General features: G+C 46.2%; 1 protein-coding gene across 7 annotated transcripts in view; it reads left to right on the top strand.

Moving 5' to 3' along the window:
• grip1 (glutamate receptor interacting protein 1) overlaps positions 1-16,820 on the top strand; it is a 253,835-nt gene that overhangs the window by 144,089 nt on the left and 92,926 nt on the right. Inside the window, exon 1 of one of the 7 annotated variants that reach the window (XM_018755973.2) lies at positions 16,495-16,641. The exons of the other annotated variants lie outside the window; for them this stretch is intronic. Within the exon in view, the coding sequence (XP_018611489.1) occupies positions 16,587-16,641 (55 nt within the window). The 5' untranslated portion in view covers positions 16,495-16,586. Of the gene's footprint in view, positions 1-16,494; positions 16,642-16,820 lie in introns of those variants that run through there. 7 annotated transcript variants of the gene reach the window in all.

Raw genomic sequence — 16,820 nt, 5'->3', positions numbered from 1 at the left:
ACACTCCAAAGACATGCTGTTCAGGTTCCCCTATAGCATGTGAGTGACACAGAGAGAGTGTGTTTCACTGATGTATGGATGAGTGACCCATTGTAAGTAGTGTATCTAGTAGTGTAAGTCACCTTGGTGAATAAGGTGTGTAGGCTGATAACACTACATAGTATTTGTTGTAAGTCACTTTGGAGAAAAGTGTCTAAGTGAATAAATGTAATGTAACATACAGATGTGAGAGCTTCTTACATATGAGCTCTGCTTGGGCCAGTCTTAGCACAGTAAACTCCTTCCTGTCCTTGTCCTCCTGACACACCATGGCAGAGGCACCTTGGAGTTTTGACACTTTACACTATTCTTGTACCGGGCCCATCAAAACCATCTTGGTGCCAAAGAAAATGAGTAACATCAGTCATCGGTCATACTGTTAGGCAAAATGAAACTGTGACTGTAATCGATAAAGGTCTTGAGGCTCAAATGGTGTGAGAAGCAGACCGGTGGGATTCGTACCCTCTGCAGGTCCAGTTGTGACCGTCTAATGAGTGGGAAACATGGATTTATGATACTTGTGTTCTGCTGGGCCCCCTGAGAAACTTGCTGGGGTAGATCCCTTGCATTTGTGTGAAGTGTAACTCTGACCCCATCACACACATCAGAATCTCGTCATCAGTCACTGTGTTGCTCCCCTACATGTTTATTCGTATGAAGATAATCTGAGGAATCATCCTCACTTACATCACTTGACCTGTGAAAAAAAAAGGCTTAATATTTCTTACAGTGATTCAAAACACGACGGCTGGACCACGGAGTTAATCCGATTTACCGTGTTGCTCTAAATGACCTTCCGCATCAACCCGATCTTTGCTTGCACCTCCTGGCTGGAAGAGCTGAACCTCTGCAGGGTCAACAGTTAATGGATCCTCACCGGTGGCGAACAAACATTGAGCCGAACGGCTCGTCTCGCTTGGGCTTCTCGCCACGTCCAGACCCTCGGCAACACGCATCTCGACAGTCGCAGCTGTGCAGTTTGCTTCCTTCACAGGCGCGCTCGCTTAACGTGGTCATTTTCAGTGGGACAAATCATTTATGTTTTGCATGCAAACCAACAAGGACAAAAAAAGAGTTGAACAGCTCAGAATCTGATGTATAATTACATCAGATTCTGAGCTGTTTAGTACTTTTTTAAAAAATCGAAACTAGGGTGAAAGGGCCGTCATGGTCACGCATGTGTCTTGTTGAGGTGTCACAACATAAAGCATAGCAGTGGGGCTCTGACACCCTCCAGATGCTCACTCGCTCCAGAAACCCTCCACTGACCGAATTTCAAAAATCGACTACTTCAGTGTAGCCCCTGCTGTGTGCCGTGAAGCCCTTGTTCTCATGTGGTCTATGTTTCCGATCTCCTTCCAACACGGCAGCTTCTGTGCTTCCGAAGCTGCCGTAACGGAGCTGAGTGGCTGTCCAGCATTATAAAGGTGATGATAATGGCGGAGGGGACTGTGATGCCCCAACTCCTGGACTTAGGTGCCAGAAATGGAAAAAGGAGAAGAAAATGCATGAGTCATCTTTATGGGTTAATTATTAATCTTTAGGAGAAGTGACTCTGTGACCTGGCCTTGTTTTCTCTGTTGCAGGCCATATGAAGTACATTAAGCCCACATGAACCATCTAGACCTTGTCACCTTCTGCTTCCCCATTCGGGTACCTTCTCATTGCGAACAGCAGGTGGCTTAGCAGCTCAAGGCACGGAGTTTCTCCTCTCATTTATGTTCTGAGGGGCTGTTGTGTCGCTTCAGCTGCTGTCCATGCTCTCTTGTGGAAATTTATAGTTTTTACTAAAACATAGACTTGTAATACAAAGAATGAAGTGATGAGGCAGCAAAGTTTGTGTAAGCAAAGTTCCCATGTAGATTGTGCTGTGCTGGAGTGGAAGTTTCTCTGGTTGAAAGTGTCAATTTGTTACCCGAGACAGAGGGAATGAAATGATTGCAGTACCATATAATCATGAATTTTGATTCCTTTCAATGATTAACGCACATTTTAAAAATACCTCCGGTTCTAGAGAGGATTTTATTGTACTCATATTTTACATTCTTTTTTTAGAGATAATTAAGTGCTCTTATTTTTTTTAGTTGAGATTCTTAATTAGAGGAATGTAGTGAGCCGTATCATTGTTAAGATTAATAATTTAGAAAAAAAAAAATCCCTAGAAGCTAATTTCATTACTTGCTTGTCAATTTTGTGTATGTTTGCAGTGGGCAGATCCCAAGGATACAAATTTATAATCAAATAGTTTTCTGCCCAGCAGTTTTCCCTGCCTCCCTGTGCCTTGAAGCATCAAAGTTATTGGAAAAGAAACGCATTTTGAAAATTATAAATCTGTTTATTGCAACATTTGCGGTGATCATTTGTGTTTCTCTTGCCTTCCGTGCACTGCCGTGATGGCAAATGATAGAGTGTCACTCTACAAAAAATATTCTGGGTGAAATTATCCTCCTGGCATATAGTTGTTTTTTTATTATTATTATAAATAATGTCTTGAAGAAAATTGACTGAAAGCTGTAAAAGGATTTTTCTTATGGGAGTTGAAAAGGGTCATTCCACTTCCTGTGCTAACATATGTTTTCTTTCTTTTCCATGTTGTTGCTGTTCTTCGATACTCCTGAATCAGGTAAGAGCACCTCTCTTATTGAATGATGTACTGTAGTGCAGTAATCCAAGCCGATGGAATGGGGTTACATTGGTGTCAGAAGTGGAATGAGGAACTGCTTGATCCAGGAACGCAAAAGCCACACAATGTTGTCACTAACCCACAAGCTGTGATCTCTGGGTGTGGAGTAGAGCAACTCATATGAAAGTGTGTTTAGGGTGAAAGAGTATTCAAGGTGGAGACTGGTGCCATGCTGCACAGCTGCTCCAGACAAGCAGTAAAAGTGAATAAATTCATGCGGTGTGGAGATATGGAGTATGTAGCATATGTAAATCTTGTTCTGGACACACCTGATCTCACTAAGCATTCTCCAAAACTAGGTTCTTGCTTTCAGGTTTTTTTTCCCTCCAAGCAGTGTGCTTTTTATAGCCCTGCTATACATGGTAATGAGCTGGAGATTGGGCCTTCAGGCCCCGTAGCTCACACAACAGCACCTGCCTTTGTTTGGCCCCCAGCAGGTTACCTCCAATTCCCCACCAAACTGCTATAATCCCAAACCAAGCAGCTGTGCTTTTGTGATGTTTGTGTGAGGCCTCGGTCGATACCTTTTTGTGCACCCAACAGGTTGTTAATTTCGCTCCTTAGCACTGCTTTAATTCTAATGCTTTGGTGAATTCAATAACTAAAAGGTGATTGTTTTTCATTTTGTAATAGCAGTGTGAACGAGTACAGTGTATGTACCACACGATACCATCGCTTCATTTATTGTTACTTTAATTAAATGTTACTTTTTAAAAATGTACTCCATTTTGCAGTATTAATAAGGTGCATTAATTCTTGCAGATAGTAGAGAATGGTTTCAAACTGCTAGTTACAGCTTAAATTGAGAAATGGCATTTCAAAGGTCTCGAACTGGACTCGGTTTTGGGATATAATGAGGTCAAACAAAAGCAAAGAGAGCCGCATTAACAAAACTGGCGAAATCATTCTTGAATAGAAAGTATTTTTCCCCAAATACAGGGTTTGTCAGGGAATGAATTCCTAATTTATACCCCTCAGTTCAACATCTTCATTTTCATTTGAAGTGTAGTGGTGTAAAACTGAAATTTGCTGCTGAAATGAGGACACAACACTAAACCTGGTATCAATTTCCTAACCTTCTATGAATGAAGCTCTTAAAGGCAGTAGCGAGTCTAGGCTTTGCACCATGGGTTGCTGGCCAGGTGACCCGAAGAGAGGTCGTCCGCTGAATGCAGGCAGGGTCATGTCTTATTGGGGGTGCGGGTAGCGTACCGATTAGAGTTGCTACCTTTGGACTCAAAGGTGACAGATTCTTGAATCCCACCTCTAGCTGTAGTACCCTTGAGCAAGGTACTTACCCTGAATTACCCCAGTAAAATTGCTCTGTTGTATAAATTGGTCAATGACTGTAAATAGCTTAACATTGTACGTCGCTTTGGAGAGAAGTGTCAGCTACGTGAATCAATGTAAATGTCACAGTGCCCCCTAGCGGAGCAAGCTTTCTATCACTGTCGTACTTTGAGACTGATATCTGTACCTGCTACGTAATGAACCAATACCCTGAGAAGAGCCAGAGGTTACGACTGAAGAGTGACCAGCAGCCCTGGGGTGATGGTTTGTGTGCCGCTCACTGGGCTGGTGGACTATATTGTTTGGTAATTGTGTTTAGGGGTAAATCAGGGTATGTCGGGGATTGCTGATGTTACACGCTGTAGCATAATTCCCTGTGTTCAGTAAATGTAATTGTTAAACTTGGCAAGGGCAAGTGACATGGTGACTGTAACGTGGTAAATGATACTTGTTTGGCCTTTATGTGATCTAGAATGAAAATCTTCCCACTTGTCTTTTCACTTTGGCCCCCCTAGACCCTTAACATTAAAATGGCCTGTAGCACATTTTGCCCAAGTTACAACGGTTTGACAGCACATTCGAAACCAAAAGCATCCAAATGCTTTCCCTGTCCGCAGTACTGTAGGACGCAGCAGAGTGTCCTGCAGATTTACTCCCCTTCTGATTACACTTCAGTGAGAACTCCATCTCTGGGAGGTGATGAAGACAGATGAGAGCTATCCATCAGGATCCTTCCTCCAACCCCCCACCTCCATCCCACTCTGACACAAGTGTTGACAGCAGCTGTTGCAGTGTGTAGCGATCCAGTGCCAGCACAGTAAATATTGACTGCCTGCCTCCGCTGCTTAGATCTGCTTATTTGTTCCTCCCCTTGCTTCACGGCCGTGGAGATAAAAGTACCTCCCCGGCAGGGGTGACCTACCGACATCTGAGAAGTCTCCCTCCTTTCATTGCTTTTGAGAGGAAGGAAATAACGACTTAATATCAGATTTTCTAACGGATTGATTTCCAGCTGTTTGCACTGATCTCGATTTGAATTCTTAGGGATACTGTATGTAACGCATGTTTTCAGAGTGGTACGAAAGAGGAAATAACGATAGATCCCTTTCTCTGGTCGCACCATCCTCTGTGACATGTGATGAGGACGAGTCCACACAGGCAGGCAGTCATGGGTGTCTCTTGCACAAAACCACAGCTCATCGCCGCCAGTCAGTGTAAATTCTCTGTCTTCAGACTGAGGGGGAAATAAGAAAACCAGGAGAAAAGCCACAAAGAGACAGTGGGGCCAGTTTAAGGTGTTGCCCACCCATCACACACTGGGGCTGAAGGGCAGCAGAATGGCACCCTGTGTGTGTGTGTGTGTGTGTGTGTGTGTGTGTATGTGTGCATGGATTGCGAGACACTTTGTGGGGGAGGGTGACACATCATACCCACTGAGGTCACTAAGAGTGTCCGTCAATGGAAACTTCCTGGCACTGTTTATCTGCGTGAAGCCCTCAACTGATGCTACACCAGTGTCCATTTGCTGCCAGGTCTTCAATTAGAGATGCTCTGTGGGGAGAGAGCTTGTTGGAAATGGGTTAAATGGGCATCGACCTCTGGGCATCAGCCGAAACTTGGCCCCTTGTCCTGTTCGCGGATTATGTTTTCACGTGGACTGCTGTTAATACAGCAGGATGTGGTTTGTCTGTATTACTTTGTCAATGAATGAATGGTGATGATTGGCTACACTTGGATTTCATTCTGAGTGGACCATTGATGGGCTCATGGACTGCTGTGCTCTCTTGATCAAGATGATCCATCTGCCGCAGGAATGCTAACAGATTGCGGTTGCTGCGTGTAGGGTCATTTCTCTGCCACCTGCAGCTTGTGTATTCACAGTGCCTCTAGAGTGGCTCTGTGTGCCAACCTCACGGCCCGACTTTATTCATACAGGGCCGTGTTCATCTCCATTTCAGCAACAACTCGTCTTTCTGCTCTCTTCTCCAAGTCCCCATAGTAGTGATTCAAAGAGCCGGAAATTAGATTCTTGGCACTTGCTTTCTGAGTGTATACCCACGAACCATGATTTCTATTTATGAATGAAATATCCTGATGGTGTTCTTGAGTAACTTTGATTTTTTTTTTTAAATAAACAAACATGAGTGCCCCCTTGTGGTGGAAGAGTGAACTCTCACTGGGTCAGATGGCCAACCTGTTTGAGGCTGCTGTGCGTGCAGCAGTCCTCTGATGTGATTGAGCACATCGGGGCTGTCGGGTCCTGCCCGCCCCCTTCACCCTCCCCCCAGCCTGTGAGCATGCCTAGAGAAACCGCTGGACGGAGCACTTGCGTGTCATGGCAGAGCCAGAGCCCCTCTCACTGCCACAGCAGCCCAGAGCCCCGCAGACGCCTGGCCACTGCTGCTTCTGCCTCCCCTGCACCAGGACTGCCATGGAGGACCTGCTGGACCCAGGTGTGTTGTGCAGCCAGACCTGCAGGGGCTCACTGCACTGGGGTAGTGCACTCGGTTAGTGTACCTCTGCTGGTGGGATATGCACCTGTAACCCACTGTAGTGTTAGTGTTACTAGCGACTCTGCGATGGCCTCGTGTGTTGTAGTATTTCTATTGTTTTTCTCGTTTTTCTCACTTTGGTTTTCAGCGCTGTTACATTTTAATTGGAATTATATGTGGTGAAGTTGCAGTTTTTGTAGCATTTCAAGCAGAAATGGCTTAATGAATTTCAGAACTGTTGTGGAATGCAGAGGCGAACTTTGGAAGAGTGGTGATCGCAGGCCAGGTGTCGCAGGAGGGGACAAAGGGTGCTGTGTGACAAACGGTGCGCATCGCCGTTGTGTCCCACATCCCCCACTTCTGTAGCTGCCGGACCACCACTGTCTTGGCCTTCTTTTCTGCATTTCAAAGGAAATCGACCTCATTCACGGCGATGGAGGGATAGTCGCAGCTCCTGGGTCTTTAATTTGCCTTTAAAGTGAACACTGGGGACCTGTCGAGAGACGCTGTTCTAAAAAGACCCCCGGAGGGCAGGTTGTTCGCCTGCTTTTCAGGTAAATGGCAACAAAGGCTTTGTCTGTCGCCTCACTTCAGACAGCGCTACCCGAGAAGGAATCCAGTAGAATAAAGTCAAACAGGAGCCACATTTACCTGATCTTGTGCTTCTGCTCTGATGTGACGGCAGCTGCTTCTCACATACACGCAATCACGTACAGACACACACACACACACACACACACACACACGTCAGGTCTGGCGTCGGTACCTTTCGTTGAGCACCTAATGGTCTTCTTTTTAATGTGGTGTTTAGCTGGTGGTACGAGATGGCACTGGTCTCGCGCTGGCACTAACGTGTGGGATGTCCTCAGGGACATTTGCTCTGCCAGCAAAGTGCTTACTGCTTCGCTTTGCTCGTGGTCCCACATCGACTGGCGCCGCTGACAGACGGTGGACCCCAAGGACTCGTCTGACACAGCACAAGTGTCAGCGTCCGTCACGCGCATTTCTTTGCATTGTGTTCCCTTGGAGGGGGTGCGGTGGCGCAGTGGGTTGGACCGCAGTCCTACTCTCCGGTGGGTTTGGGGTTCGAGTCCCGCTTGGGGTGCCTTGTGACGGACTGGCGTCCCGTCCTGGGTGTGTCCCCTTCCCCCTCCGGCCTTACGCCCTGTGTTGCCGGGTAGGCTCCGGTTCCCCGTGACCCCGTAAGGGACAAGCGGTTCTGAAAATGTGTGTGTGTGTGTGTGTGTGTTCCCTTGCAGTCCTTGCGTCCACGGTGGAGGACTCCCAGAAGGCCACGTATGTCCAGTGGGGCCTGAGATGGGCAAACGGGCAACTGCGGGTCAGCACAGATGCCGCAGACCTCACTTTGGGTTTGCTCTCTGCAGTAGTGCAGATCTCTCTTTGAAGAGGAAACACCACTTTCTTAGACGGCTCTGAAGGCCTGATCCGCGTGTGTGGATCTCCGTAACCAGACGTGGTCCTGATTCCCCAGCGCAGAGCAGCCCTTGCCAGTACTGACGGCCTGTGTGGAGGGCGAGAGACCCCCGAGACTCCCCGCCCCCGCCATGTAGCGCTTCATAGGGAGCCATGGAAGCAGCGCTCAGAGCCTTTTTGGGTCCTTGAACTGTTTATGTCCACTTATTGTGTACAATAATGTAGAAACAGGGTAAAACAACAAGAGTCGTATTGCACAGCCGCTGAAGGTGTTAATAATGGTATAGCGTATCAGCGTATGGCTTTGTACATTTACAGTACATTTAAAGGAAGAGCTGGTAGTGTATTGCAAATAATTGTAGGTGACAACATTGTCAGTTGCTTTGGAGAAGTGTCAGCAGAATGAATGAATGTAAACATAAACATGGTATAGCATAGCAGCAGAAGGTGTTGTGCATGGTTTAACATGGCAACAGATGGTTTAATATATGGTATATCATAGCAGCAGATGGTACAGACCACCCGACTCTGCAGTGTTGTCTACATACTATGGGACCTGAATTCCTGGTCAAATGGAGAGTTTCTTGTTACCTGTGGAGGACAGATCGCTGTCAATCACTGAAAAGAAATGACAGCTGCTATTTTTGTTCTTGGAGAAAGACAAGAACTATGAATTCCTGGATTTCATCACCATTATTCTGGGTTGATGTGAAAACTATTAATGTGTAATGCACATATTTTACCTTAGTAAGTTGGTCCTTCTGACTGTAAGAAGCGACACTTAAGTGATCAGGAAGATGATGGGACGTGTGAGGAACGGGCCTCTTAGGGGTTACAAGGCATCTCTTCCTGTCATGAGTTACATTGAACTATACATTATGTTGCAGGCCGACAGAATCGTACAGTTAAGTATTTGAAAACTTGGAATTAGTGAGTTTGTAGTGAAACGTGTTTCTCTGTGAGTTGAGTTTCCCTCAGAGCAGTTGCATGAAATGATTCTGCTGTACTCGGTTATTGTATAATGTATGGTGCTGCAGCCAAGTAGAATTTCCCTCTTGTGAATAATGAAGTTTTGTTTTGTTACATTCGATCATTCGTTCGTTCGGCAGTTCATTCATCCATTTATTCATCCATTTATCCATCCCTTCATGACGCGCCTGTTGTTGCACTGCTCTCTCCCACCACTAGGGGCTGCTCACATCATGGCGCTGCAGTAGCAGTGTTACAAATGGCAGCAGTGCGCGCGCGCACACAAACTCACACACCGCATGTGGCACTGAATCCGGCACACAACTGCTGGAACACTGTCTGTCAAAGTATCGAATTGATTCGAAGGCATTCTCAAGCACAGCTGAGTTTAGTAAATGAATTGTACAAATAAATGTAAATTTGTATTGACATAATGGCCTTTTGTCCGCTCTCTCATACATCTTTGTCCTTTCAATATGAGCACTGTTTTTTCAGAAAGTGCTCAGGTGTAGAAGCTGTAAACATGGGACTGTTTCTGTTTGCACCTGAGAAGCAGTTCCACAAACCAGCGTCAGAGGAAATGCTCTGTGGCTGTTAAACTGCTCGCAGTGTAATGAGGTGCAGAGAACCACAGTGGAAATCTCATGCCAAGCGTGTGTGTAAATATGAGTGTTTACCACCCTGCTGCCAATGCGTGTGCCAGATGTACGTGTTCCCATCCTTGAGCTTATTGTCTATGCGTGCCCTCTCTCCCATTGCATTCCGAAGCGCACACTCACTCTTTTCCAGCCATTGTTTAGATTGTTTAAAGCAAAAAAGACAACAGGTGCAGGAAAGGTGACTGCACTGGAAGCCTTGTACGAGATTGAATGCAAGAATATGTAATGTCACAACACAAGGTAACACTGAGAAATATGTGTCTCTTGATGACCATAGCAGTGGTGCTGATGTGACATTAGCGGAGGCCTGGAGGGATGCCATTATTGGACCGTTACGTAAGAGCCACACAGGTTTCGCTTAAAAGGCAACGCTCGCACCCGGAGAGCCAGCGCGGGAGTTCAACCTCCCAGCGGGATGGTGTTTCCAAATGGAGCGTGACACTCAGACGCGCTGCACCATTCCGACTGCACGCTTCCGCATCGCTGGCTAATGAACTAATGGACCCCCCCATCGGCCTGTCAACGGTTCAAGCCTTGCCTCTTTCCTCGTGAGGCGTGCTACGCATGTCGTGAGAGCAGGCTGCTTTAGGACACACTCCCCAGCATTGTCTGCTGCTCACGTGAACCTAAAGCTGGAGCTGGAGTTGTGGAGCTGCCCTCGCAAGTTCAAACTGAACCCAGAGCAAATGATATTCTCACAGGCTGGGATCAACTTTCTCTTGGGTTTTAGCCTTCAGAAAGGAAATGTGATCTTGCAGCTTTTGCCATGAGGATGTTACACACGCACACACACACACTTTCAGAACCGCTTGTCCCATACGGGGTCGCGGGGAACCGGAGCCTACCCGGCAACACAGGGCATAAGGCTAGAGGGGGAGGGGACACACCCAGGACGGGACACCAGTCCGTTGCAAGGCACCCCAAGCGGGGCTCGAACCCCAGACCCACTGGAGAGCAGGACCCACTGCGCCACTGCGCCACCGCGCCACCGCACCCTCCTGAGGCTGTTACATTTATTCATTTAGCAGACGCTTTCCTCCAAAGTGACGTACATCTCAGAGAAATACAGTTTGTGCATTTCATTAGCAGAAAGAGAGACATAGTTGCAGACATGTGTTTCTTAAGTAAACCTAGTTTGTTTCTTTCCACTTTATGCACCAATGTTCATCGCACAAGTAGGCGCACAAAATTCAGGATAGACTCATTGTGATTACCTTTGTACAAAATTGTTTTTTTTTTTTTTAGAAAAGGTGCACAAACATTTACATACAATACAGGAGTAGCAGTTGTGTAAAGGCTTATCTGAGGATGATCATAAAGTTACAGTACATGAATATTTACACCCTACATGAGCTTGAGAGACCATGGGTGAAGTGAGTCTGGAAAAGGTGAGTTTTCAGACCCTTCTTGAATGTAGACAGTGTTTCAGCAGTTCTGAGTGAGAGGGGGAGGTTGTTCTACCACAGTGGAGCCAGAGCCAGAACCGAGAACCTCTGCGCTTTGCCTTTCGTGCGCACAACCACCAAGCGAGCAGAAGTAGATGAGTGAAGTGGTCTGGTTGGGGTGTAGCGGTTGATCAAGTCTTGTAAATAGCTGAGATCAGTTCTATCAATCCATTTCTAGACAATAACCAGGGTCTTAAATTTGATCTGGGCAGCTATAGGAAGCCAATGCAGAGAAATGAATAGGGGAGATACATGGGAACGCTTTGGTAAGTCAAGCACAACTCATGCAGCAGCAGTGTTCTGTATCAGCTGCAGAGGTTTGATGGCAGTAGTGGGAAGGCCAGACAGGAGAGAGTTGCAGTACCCAGACAGGATGTCACCATGGCCTGGACAAGTAGTTGAGCAGAGTCAGTTGTGAGGTAGGGACAGATCCTGCTGATATTATGCAGGATGTACCTGCAGGACTGGGTTGTGGCTTCGATGTCCTGAGAGAAAGATAGACTTGAGTCAGTCGTCATTCCCAGACTCTTAGCTGAGGAGGTAGGCAAAATGAGTGAGTTGTCCAGTTTGATCAATAGATTGTGACAGGAGGACAGGCCAGCTGGGAGATGAAGAATCTCTGTTTTGGAGAGGTTGAGTTGGAGGTGATGATCAGACATCCAAGCAGAGATGTCTGACAGGCAGGCAGCAATGCGTGGAGAAATGTCTGATGCTCCAGGTGGAAAGGAGAGGAAGAGCTGAGTATCATCAACATAGCAGTAGTATTTGAATCCATGGGAGGCTATGACTGGGTCGAGGGAGAAGGTGTAGATCGAGAAGAGAAGAGGACCCAGTACCGAGCCCTGTGGGACACCGGTTCAGAGAGGCAGAGGAGAAGAACAGGAGCTCTGCCAGACCACTTGATAGGATCTGTTAGATAGGTAGGACTCAAACCATCTTAGTGCCGCTCCTTTGATCCCAAGCTGACTGAGAGAGGAGAGTTGAATCCGGTGGTTGACGGTGTCAAATGTTGCAGACAGATCTAGGAGGATAAGGACCGAGGAGAGGGAGGTGGCTCTACCTGACTGGAGAGCATCAGACACTGCCAGGAGCTCCGTCTCCGTGGAGTGACCAACTTTGAAACCAGACTGATACCCATTGAGGAGATGGTCCTGGGTAAGGAATTCAGATAGTTGATCACAGGCTGCCCACTCTAGAGTTTTGGCCAGGAAGGAGAGGAGGGAGACTGGTCTGTAGCTTTGAACCGAGTTGGGATCCAGGGAGGGTTTCTTTTACATAGGTGAAATGAGAGCAATTTTGAAGGCAGCAGGGAAACAGCCAGAGGAGAGCGAGGAGTTGATAATCTTAGAGATGAAGGTGGAGAGCTGCGGGGAGATGTTCTGTAGGAGTGACGATGCGATCGGATCAAGCGAGCAGGTGGTGGCTCTGTGTAATATCAAGAGGTCAGAGATTTCAGATTTGGAGAGGGGTTTGAATTTGGAGAGCATGACCTCACAGGAAGGTCCAGCGCGAACTGGGCAAGGTGATGCTGAGAACTTGTCTGCGATTGCAGAAGGGATGAGAATGTGGTAAAGAGTCTGTGTGGTTTTTTAGTTGCAGTCTAAATTTTGTCGTGGTCGAAGGTAGTTTTAGCTGAAGAGACAGCAGAGTGAAAAGTAGCTAAGAGCTGTTTGTAGGCATTCAGGTCCAAGCGAGTCTAGGATTTTCCCATCTTCGCTCAGCAGCCCAGAGTTTGGTCCTGTTACCACATAATGTATCAGTCAGTCATGGGGTGACACTGGGGCGTTCTGGTCTGTTAATCATGATAATGCCAGTCAACCAGGTAAAACAAGGCATCTTTCTTCATCTTTGTCAATATCAACAAATCAACAATCTGAAATTAAACCCCATTTCATGTCTCAGTTCTCAAGAACTTTGAGGGTGTCTCGGTGGGGCACTAAGGGTGGCACAAAAGGAAAATGCACTAGAAGCAAGTCTAAGAAGGCCAAATAGTTGCCTAGTGACCTGTAGTTGCCTACTGATATATATTAGTTGTATGAGGTTCTGGACTCTCCTCTGGAATACTTACAGACTGCTCTCGCCGGTTCAAATTGGACCCAAAGGAAAACGTCTTCTTGCAGTCTGGGGTCATCTTTCTCTTGGGTTTTAACCTTCAGAAAGGAAAAGTGTCAACTCATTATTCTGGGAAGCAGTTTAACTAGGTATTGGGACAGCGGGTAGCATAATGGTTAGTACTATTGCCTTTAGACCTGAAGGTTGCAGGTTCAATTTCCACTTCTAGCTGCAAAGCCCTTACTCTAAACTGCTCCAGTAAAGTTACTATGTATAAATGGATTGTAAGTAGCTTAATGTTGTAAGTTGCTTTGGTTTAAAGTGTCAGATAAATGTAAATACTGCAGTTATGATTCACAGTTACTAGAGGTAAACACAGATTTGGCCCACATTTATTAATAACTGTGTTTGTGGACACTCAACATTTGCATTAGCTGGAGTATTAAACTGATAACTATATTCAGTACAGTTCTGGTAGCAGTGCAAGATGTAAGTGCATTATTTAAAAGAATAAATTTTTTTCAAATTGCAAAGTGAATCAGTTATGTAATATTAATCTCTATCAAAGCCTAATACCAGTAGAATCCCAAATATAGTATTCCATTCAAAGCTTTTTCATTCCAATTTAAGTGCGCAAGACCACACTAATATGAAGGACAGGGGTAACACCTAGCAGGGAAACCTCTGTTGATCCTACATATGTTTACATTCTAACGAATGTCAAGTTTAAGTGAATTCACTTCAGAATGTTTGATAGGTCGTGGAGCAAAGTTCAGTTTCACGATGAAGGGTTTCATAAGACTACAGTACATGGTCCCTCTGTGGATTGCAGCCTTGCCTTTCTGAGAGGCTGATGCAGTCCAGGGCTCCTGAAAGCTCTGTTGTCTGGTGCCTCATGCTCCAGGTGGGGACACTGTGGGGAAAGTTGGTGAAGGGGAGGGGCCAGACAGAAGGCAGTCCTTATAATATAATCACAATGTTCAAAATCATGAGTATCTTACCTACACTGGCATTATCTAGACCAGCTATGGGCATGGTTCTCACCACTGAGCATCTTGCATTTCTAAAGGCTGGTGGATATGGTATTAGAAACAATGCAACCTATGGATTCTGTTTTGCATCTGGGAGATTTCAAAGCAAGTAATGATGGAGAAACCTGAGGGACATATTTGGGAATAATGGCTTTCCCGATTTTAACCAAGTGGTGAGTTGCTATTGGAATTGTGCATTAACCATGGATTGGCCATAGCTAACACAATGAAGGAGATTTAGTACTTCATGGTCATTGTGGCTGTGGTTGCAGAAGCCAAAACTAGAATGTTAGAGGAGGCTGGAGAGGCAACAGCAAATGGCTTTCAGATATCCTCAAAAATGTTCTACCAAATTCTTTGGTGACACAGAATGGGAAAACAAAAGGATGGGGCTGTGCTGATCTCAATTGAGAAGCCCTTAACGAACTCCTGAACTCAGCTGGTGGCCACTTTTTCCAGAAGATGGGGATGACAAAGATTGCAGTTTACCATTCAGACCACATCGCCATCTTCACCTGTTGTCCTAGGCTTTGTGTAGTGGCTAGAAGAACAAAACCGTGGTTGGAAGCAGCATAAACATGGTCCATCCACAGAGCAGCACGATTCATTCTCTATGATCGCAAGAGGGCCCCAGAAATTATGAAGGGCTTCAGAGTAAAGATGCTGCTCCTCCAGATTAAGAAGTGATTAATGTGGTTTGGTGTCTAGCTGGAATGCCTCTTGGTTGCCTGCCATGGAGAGTTGTAGAAGACATGGCACACTGGATGGAGATCCTGGGGTACCTCCAGGAAACACTGCCGAGATTATACCTCCAGTCTAGCATGGGAAAATTTGGGGATCTCCAGGAGGAGTTGGACTCTGTTGCTGGGGGGAGGAAAGTATGAAAGCTTTGCTCAGTGTGTCACCGTCACCACCTTCATCAGTTTGAAAATAGATGTAGGGATACTGTGCATGTTGACTTTGCTAAATAAAGAGCCAGAACAGACACTGGAAAGAGCCTAATTCTTGGGTCCCTGAGGCCCATAGTGAGATGACACATCTCGATGTACAGATCTTCAAACTCTGTAGAAAAATTAGAGTAAGATTAATTTGGGGCTACAACCTGTTGGAGCATGGTGAGCCTCTGAACAAATCAAAAGAGCTGCGGTGGAAAACTTAAAGGTTTTCACTACCTGGTGGTTCCTCTGCTCATACAAATTATATTAATTCCATTGCTTAAGTGTTATTTACAGCTTATTGCACCGCTTGTGGCTTTACATTTTGTCCACTTACCTAGTTCTGACAGCTCAGGTTAACCACCACTCAGGGGCACAAAAGAAGGCCTCTTCTGGTTCCAAATGCTTTGTACACTTAGCTTGTTTTACCAAAATAATGAAATGAAAAGATTTTTTTAAGAATGAAATTGTTATGCATTTGTGGAGGGGATAAGTTGAAAAGGTCCGAGATGTCTGCTGAGGACACCGCGCGTGCTGACTGGAGGTCAAGAGCCGTGTCGTATGATAGTTATTGTACTTATTATTCCCAGGGAAGTGTGTGCTTTTTAGGAGACTGAGCACTGTGTCTAATAACAAGGCTCATTGAACTTGTCAGCGGATAAAGAAATCATGAGTCATGGTGCTTTTTGGAGCAAGTTGTCTGGAAGTACAAAACATGCAAGTGTGCTTAACCACTTCATGGCGGCACTGTGGTAATTTAACATTCACCCTGGTGAATAAATGGTGTGTGGGGTCATAACACTACATAGTGCTTAGTGGAAGTGTCTGTGTGCTATGGAGTAAGGTAAACGTAACAGGGTAACTCCCAAGAGTTCTTGTGTGTTTTTGTGTACTTTGTGTGTTTCGTTCTAGAAATGAGGTGAAAGAGGAAGAGTTTACTGGCTATAAATGACAATTCACAGCGATCTCTCTCTCTCGCTCTCTCTCTCTCTCTCTGTGTGTGTGTGTGTGTGTGTGTGTGTGTGTGTCACGGGTGACTGGTGAAATATTACAATACTGGGCGGTTCTGGTCCAATCGCCTCGAACGCTCCCCACCATCATCTTTGTCGTAATCCGAGTGCGGGATATTATTAATGAGTGTTGTTAGCGTGTATTAATTGTTAATGAACATAGCTGAATTTGCGGAACTCTCTCTCTCTCACACACACACACACACACACACACACACACACACACACACACAGATGTGCGTTAGAGAATGGTAACTTCTCCATCATTTGCAGCCTGCCCTGCCCGTACGGTACGGCACAGCCAGCGGAATATGATTTGACATTAAATCACTAATCTGAGTGTGTGTGTTTGTCTGTGTGTGTGTGTAAGACAGAGAGAGAGTGTCTTGAGTGCGTGTGTGTGCGCGCGCCTCGCCTTTGCTCGCGCTCCCGAGTCCCGGTCTCGCGCTCCGTTCCCGCCGCCGCCGCAGCAGCGCTCGCGTTCCGAGGGTCCCGGTCCGAACAGGGATGCGCGTGGGATGCGTGGAATAAGAGGCGCGGGAGCATCATGATTGCCGTGTCCTTCAAGTGCCGTTGTCACATCCTGAGGAGGGTCAACAAAGGTACCTCGCGCGTGTCTGTGTGCGTGTGTGTGCGCCTCCTCTCGCTGACATTTATCCCACTGACACTGTCTGTCGGGGACGACTGAACGCCACGAGGGTTTCATTCAACATCACAGTGGCGTTTATTTCGCCGCGAAGGCGTGTGTGTTTTACTCCAGCTGCTGCTTTATTTCAAAATT

Source organism: Scleropages formosus, chromosome 24 (assembly GCF_900964775.1).
Source record: "Scleropages formosus chromosome 24, fSclFor1.1, whole genome shotgun sequence".
Classification (NCBI taxonomy): domain Eukaryota; kingdom Metazoa; phylum Chordata; class Actinopteri; order Osteoglossiformes; family Osteoglossidae; genus Scleropages; species Scleropages formosus.
The sequence above is the reverse complement of the archived record's forward strand: the minus strand, read 5'-3'. Positions and strand labels throughout refer to the sequence as shown.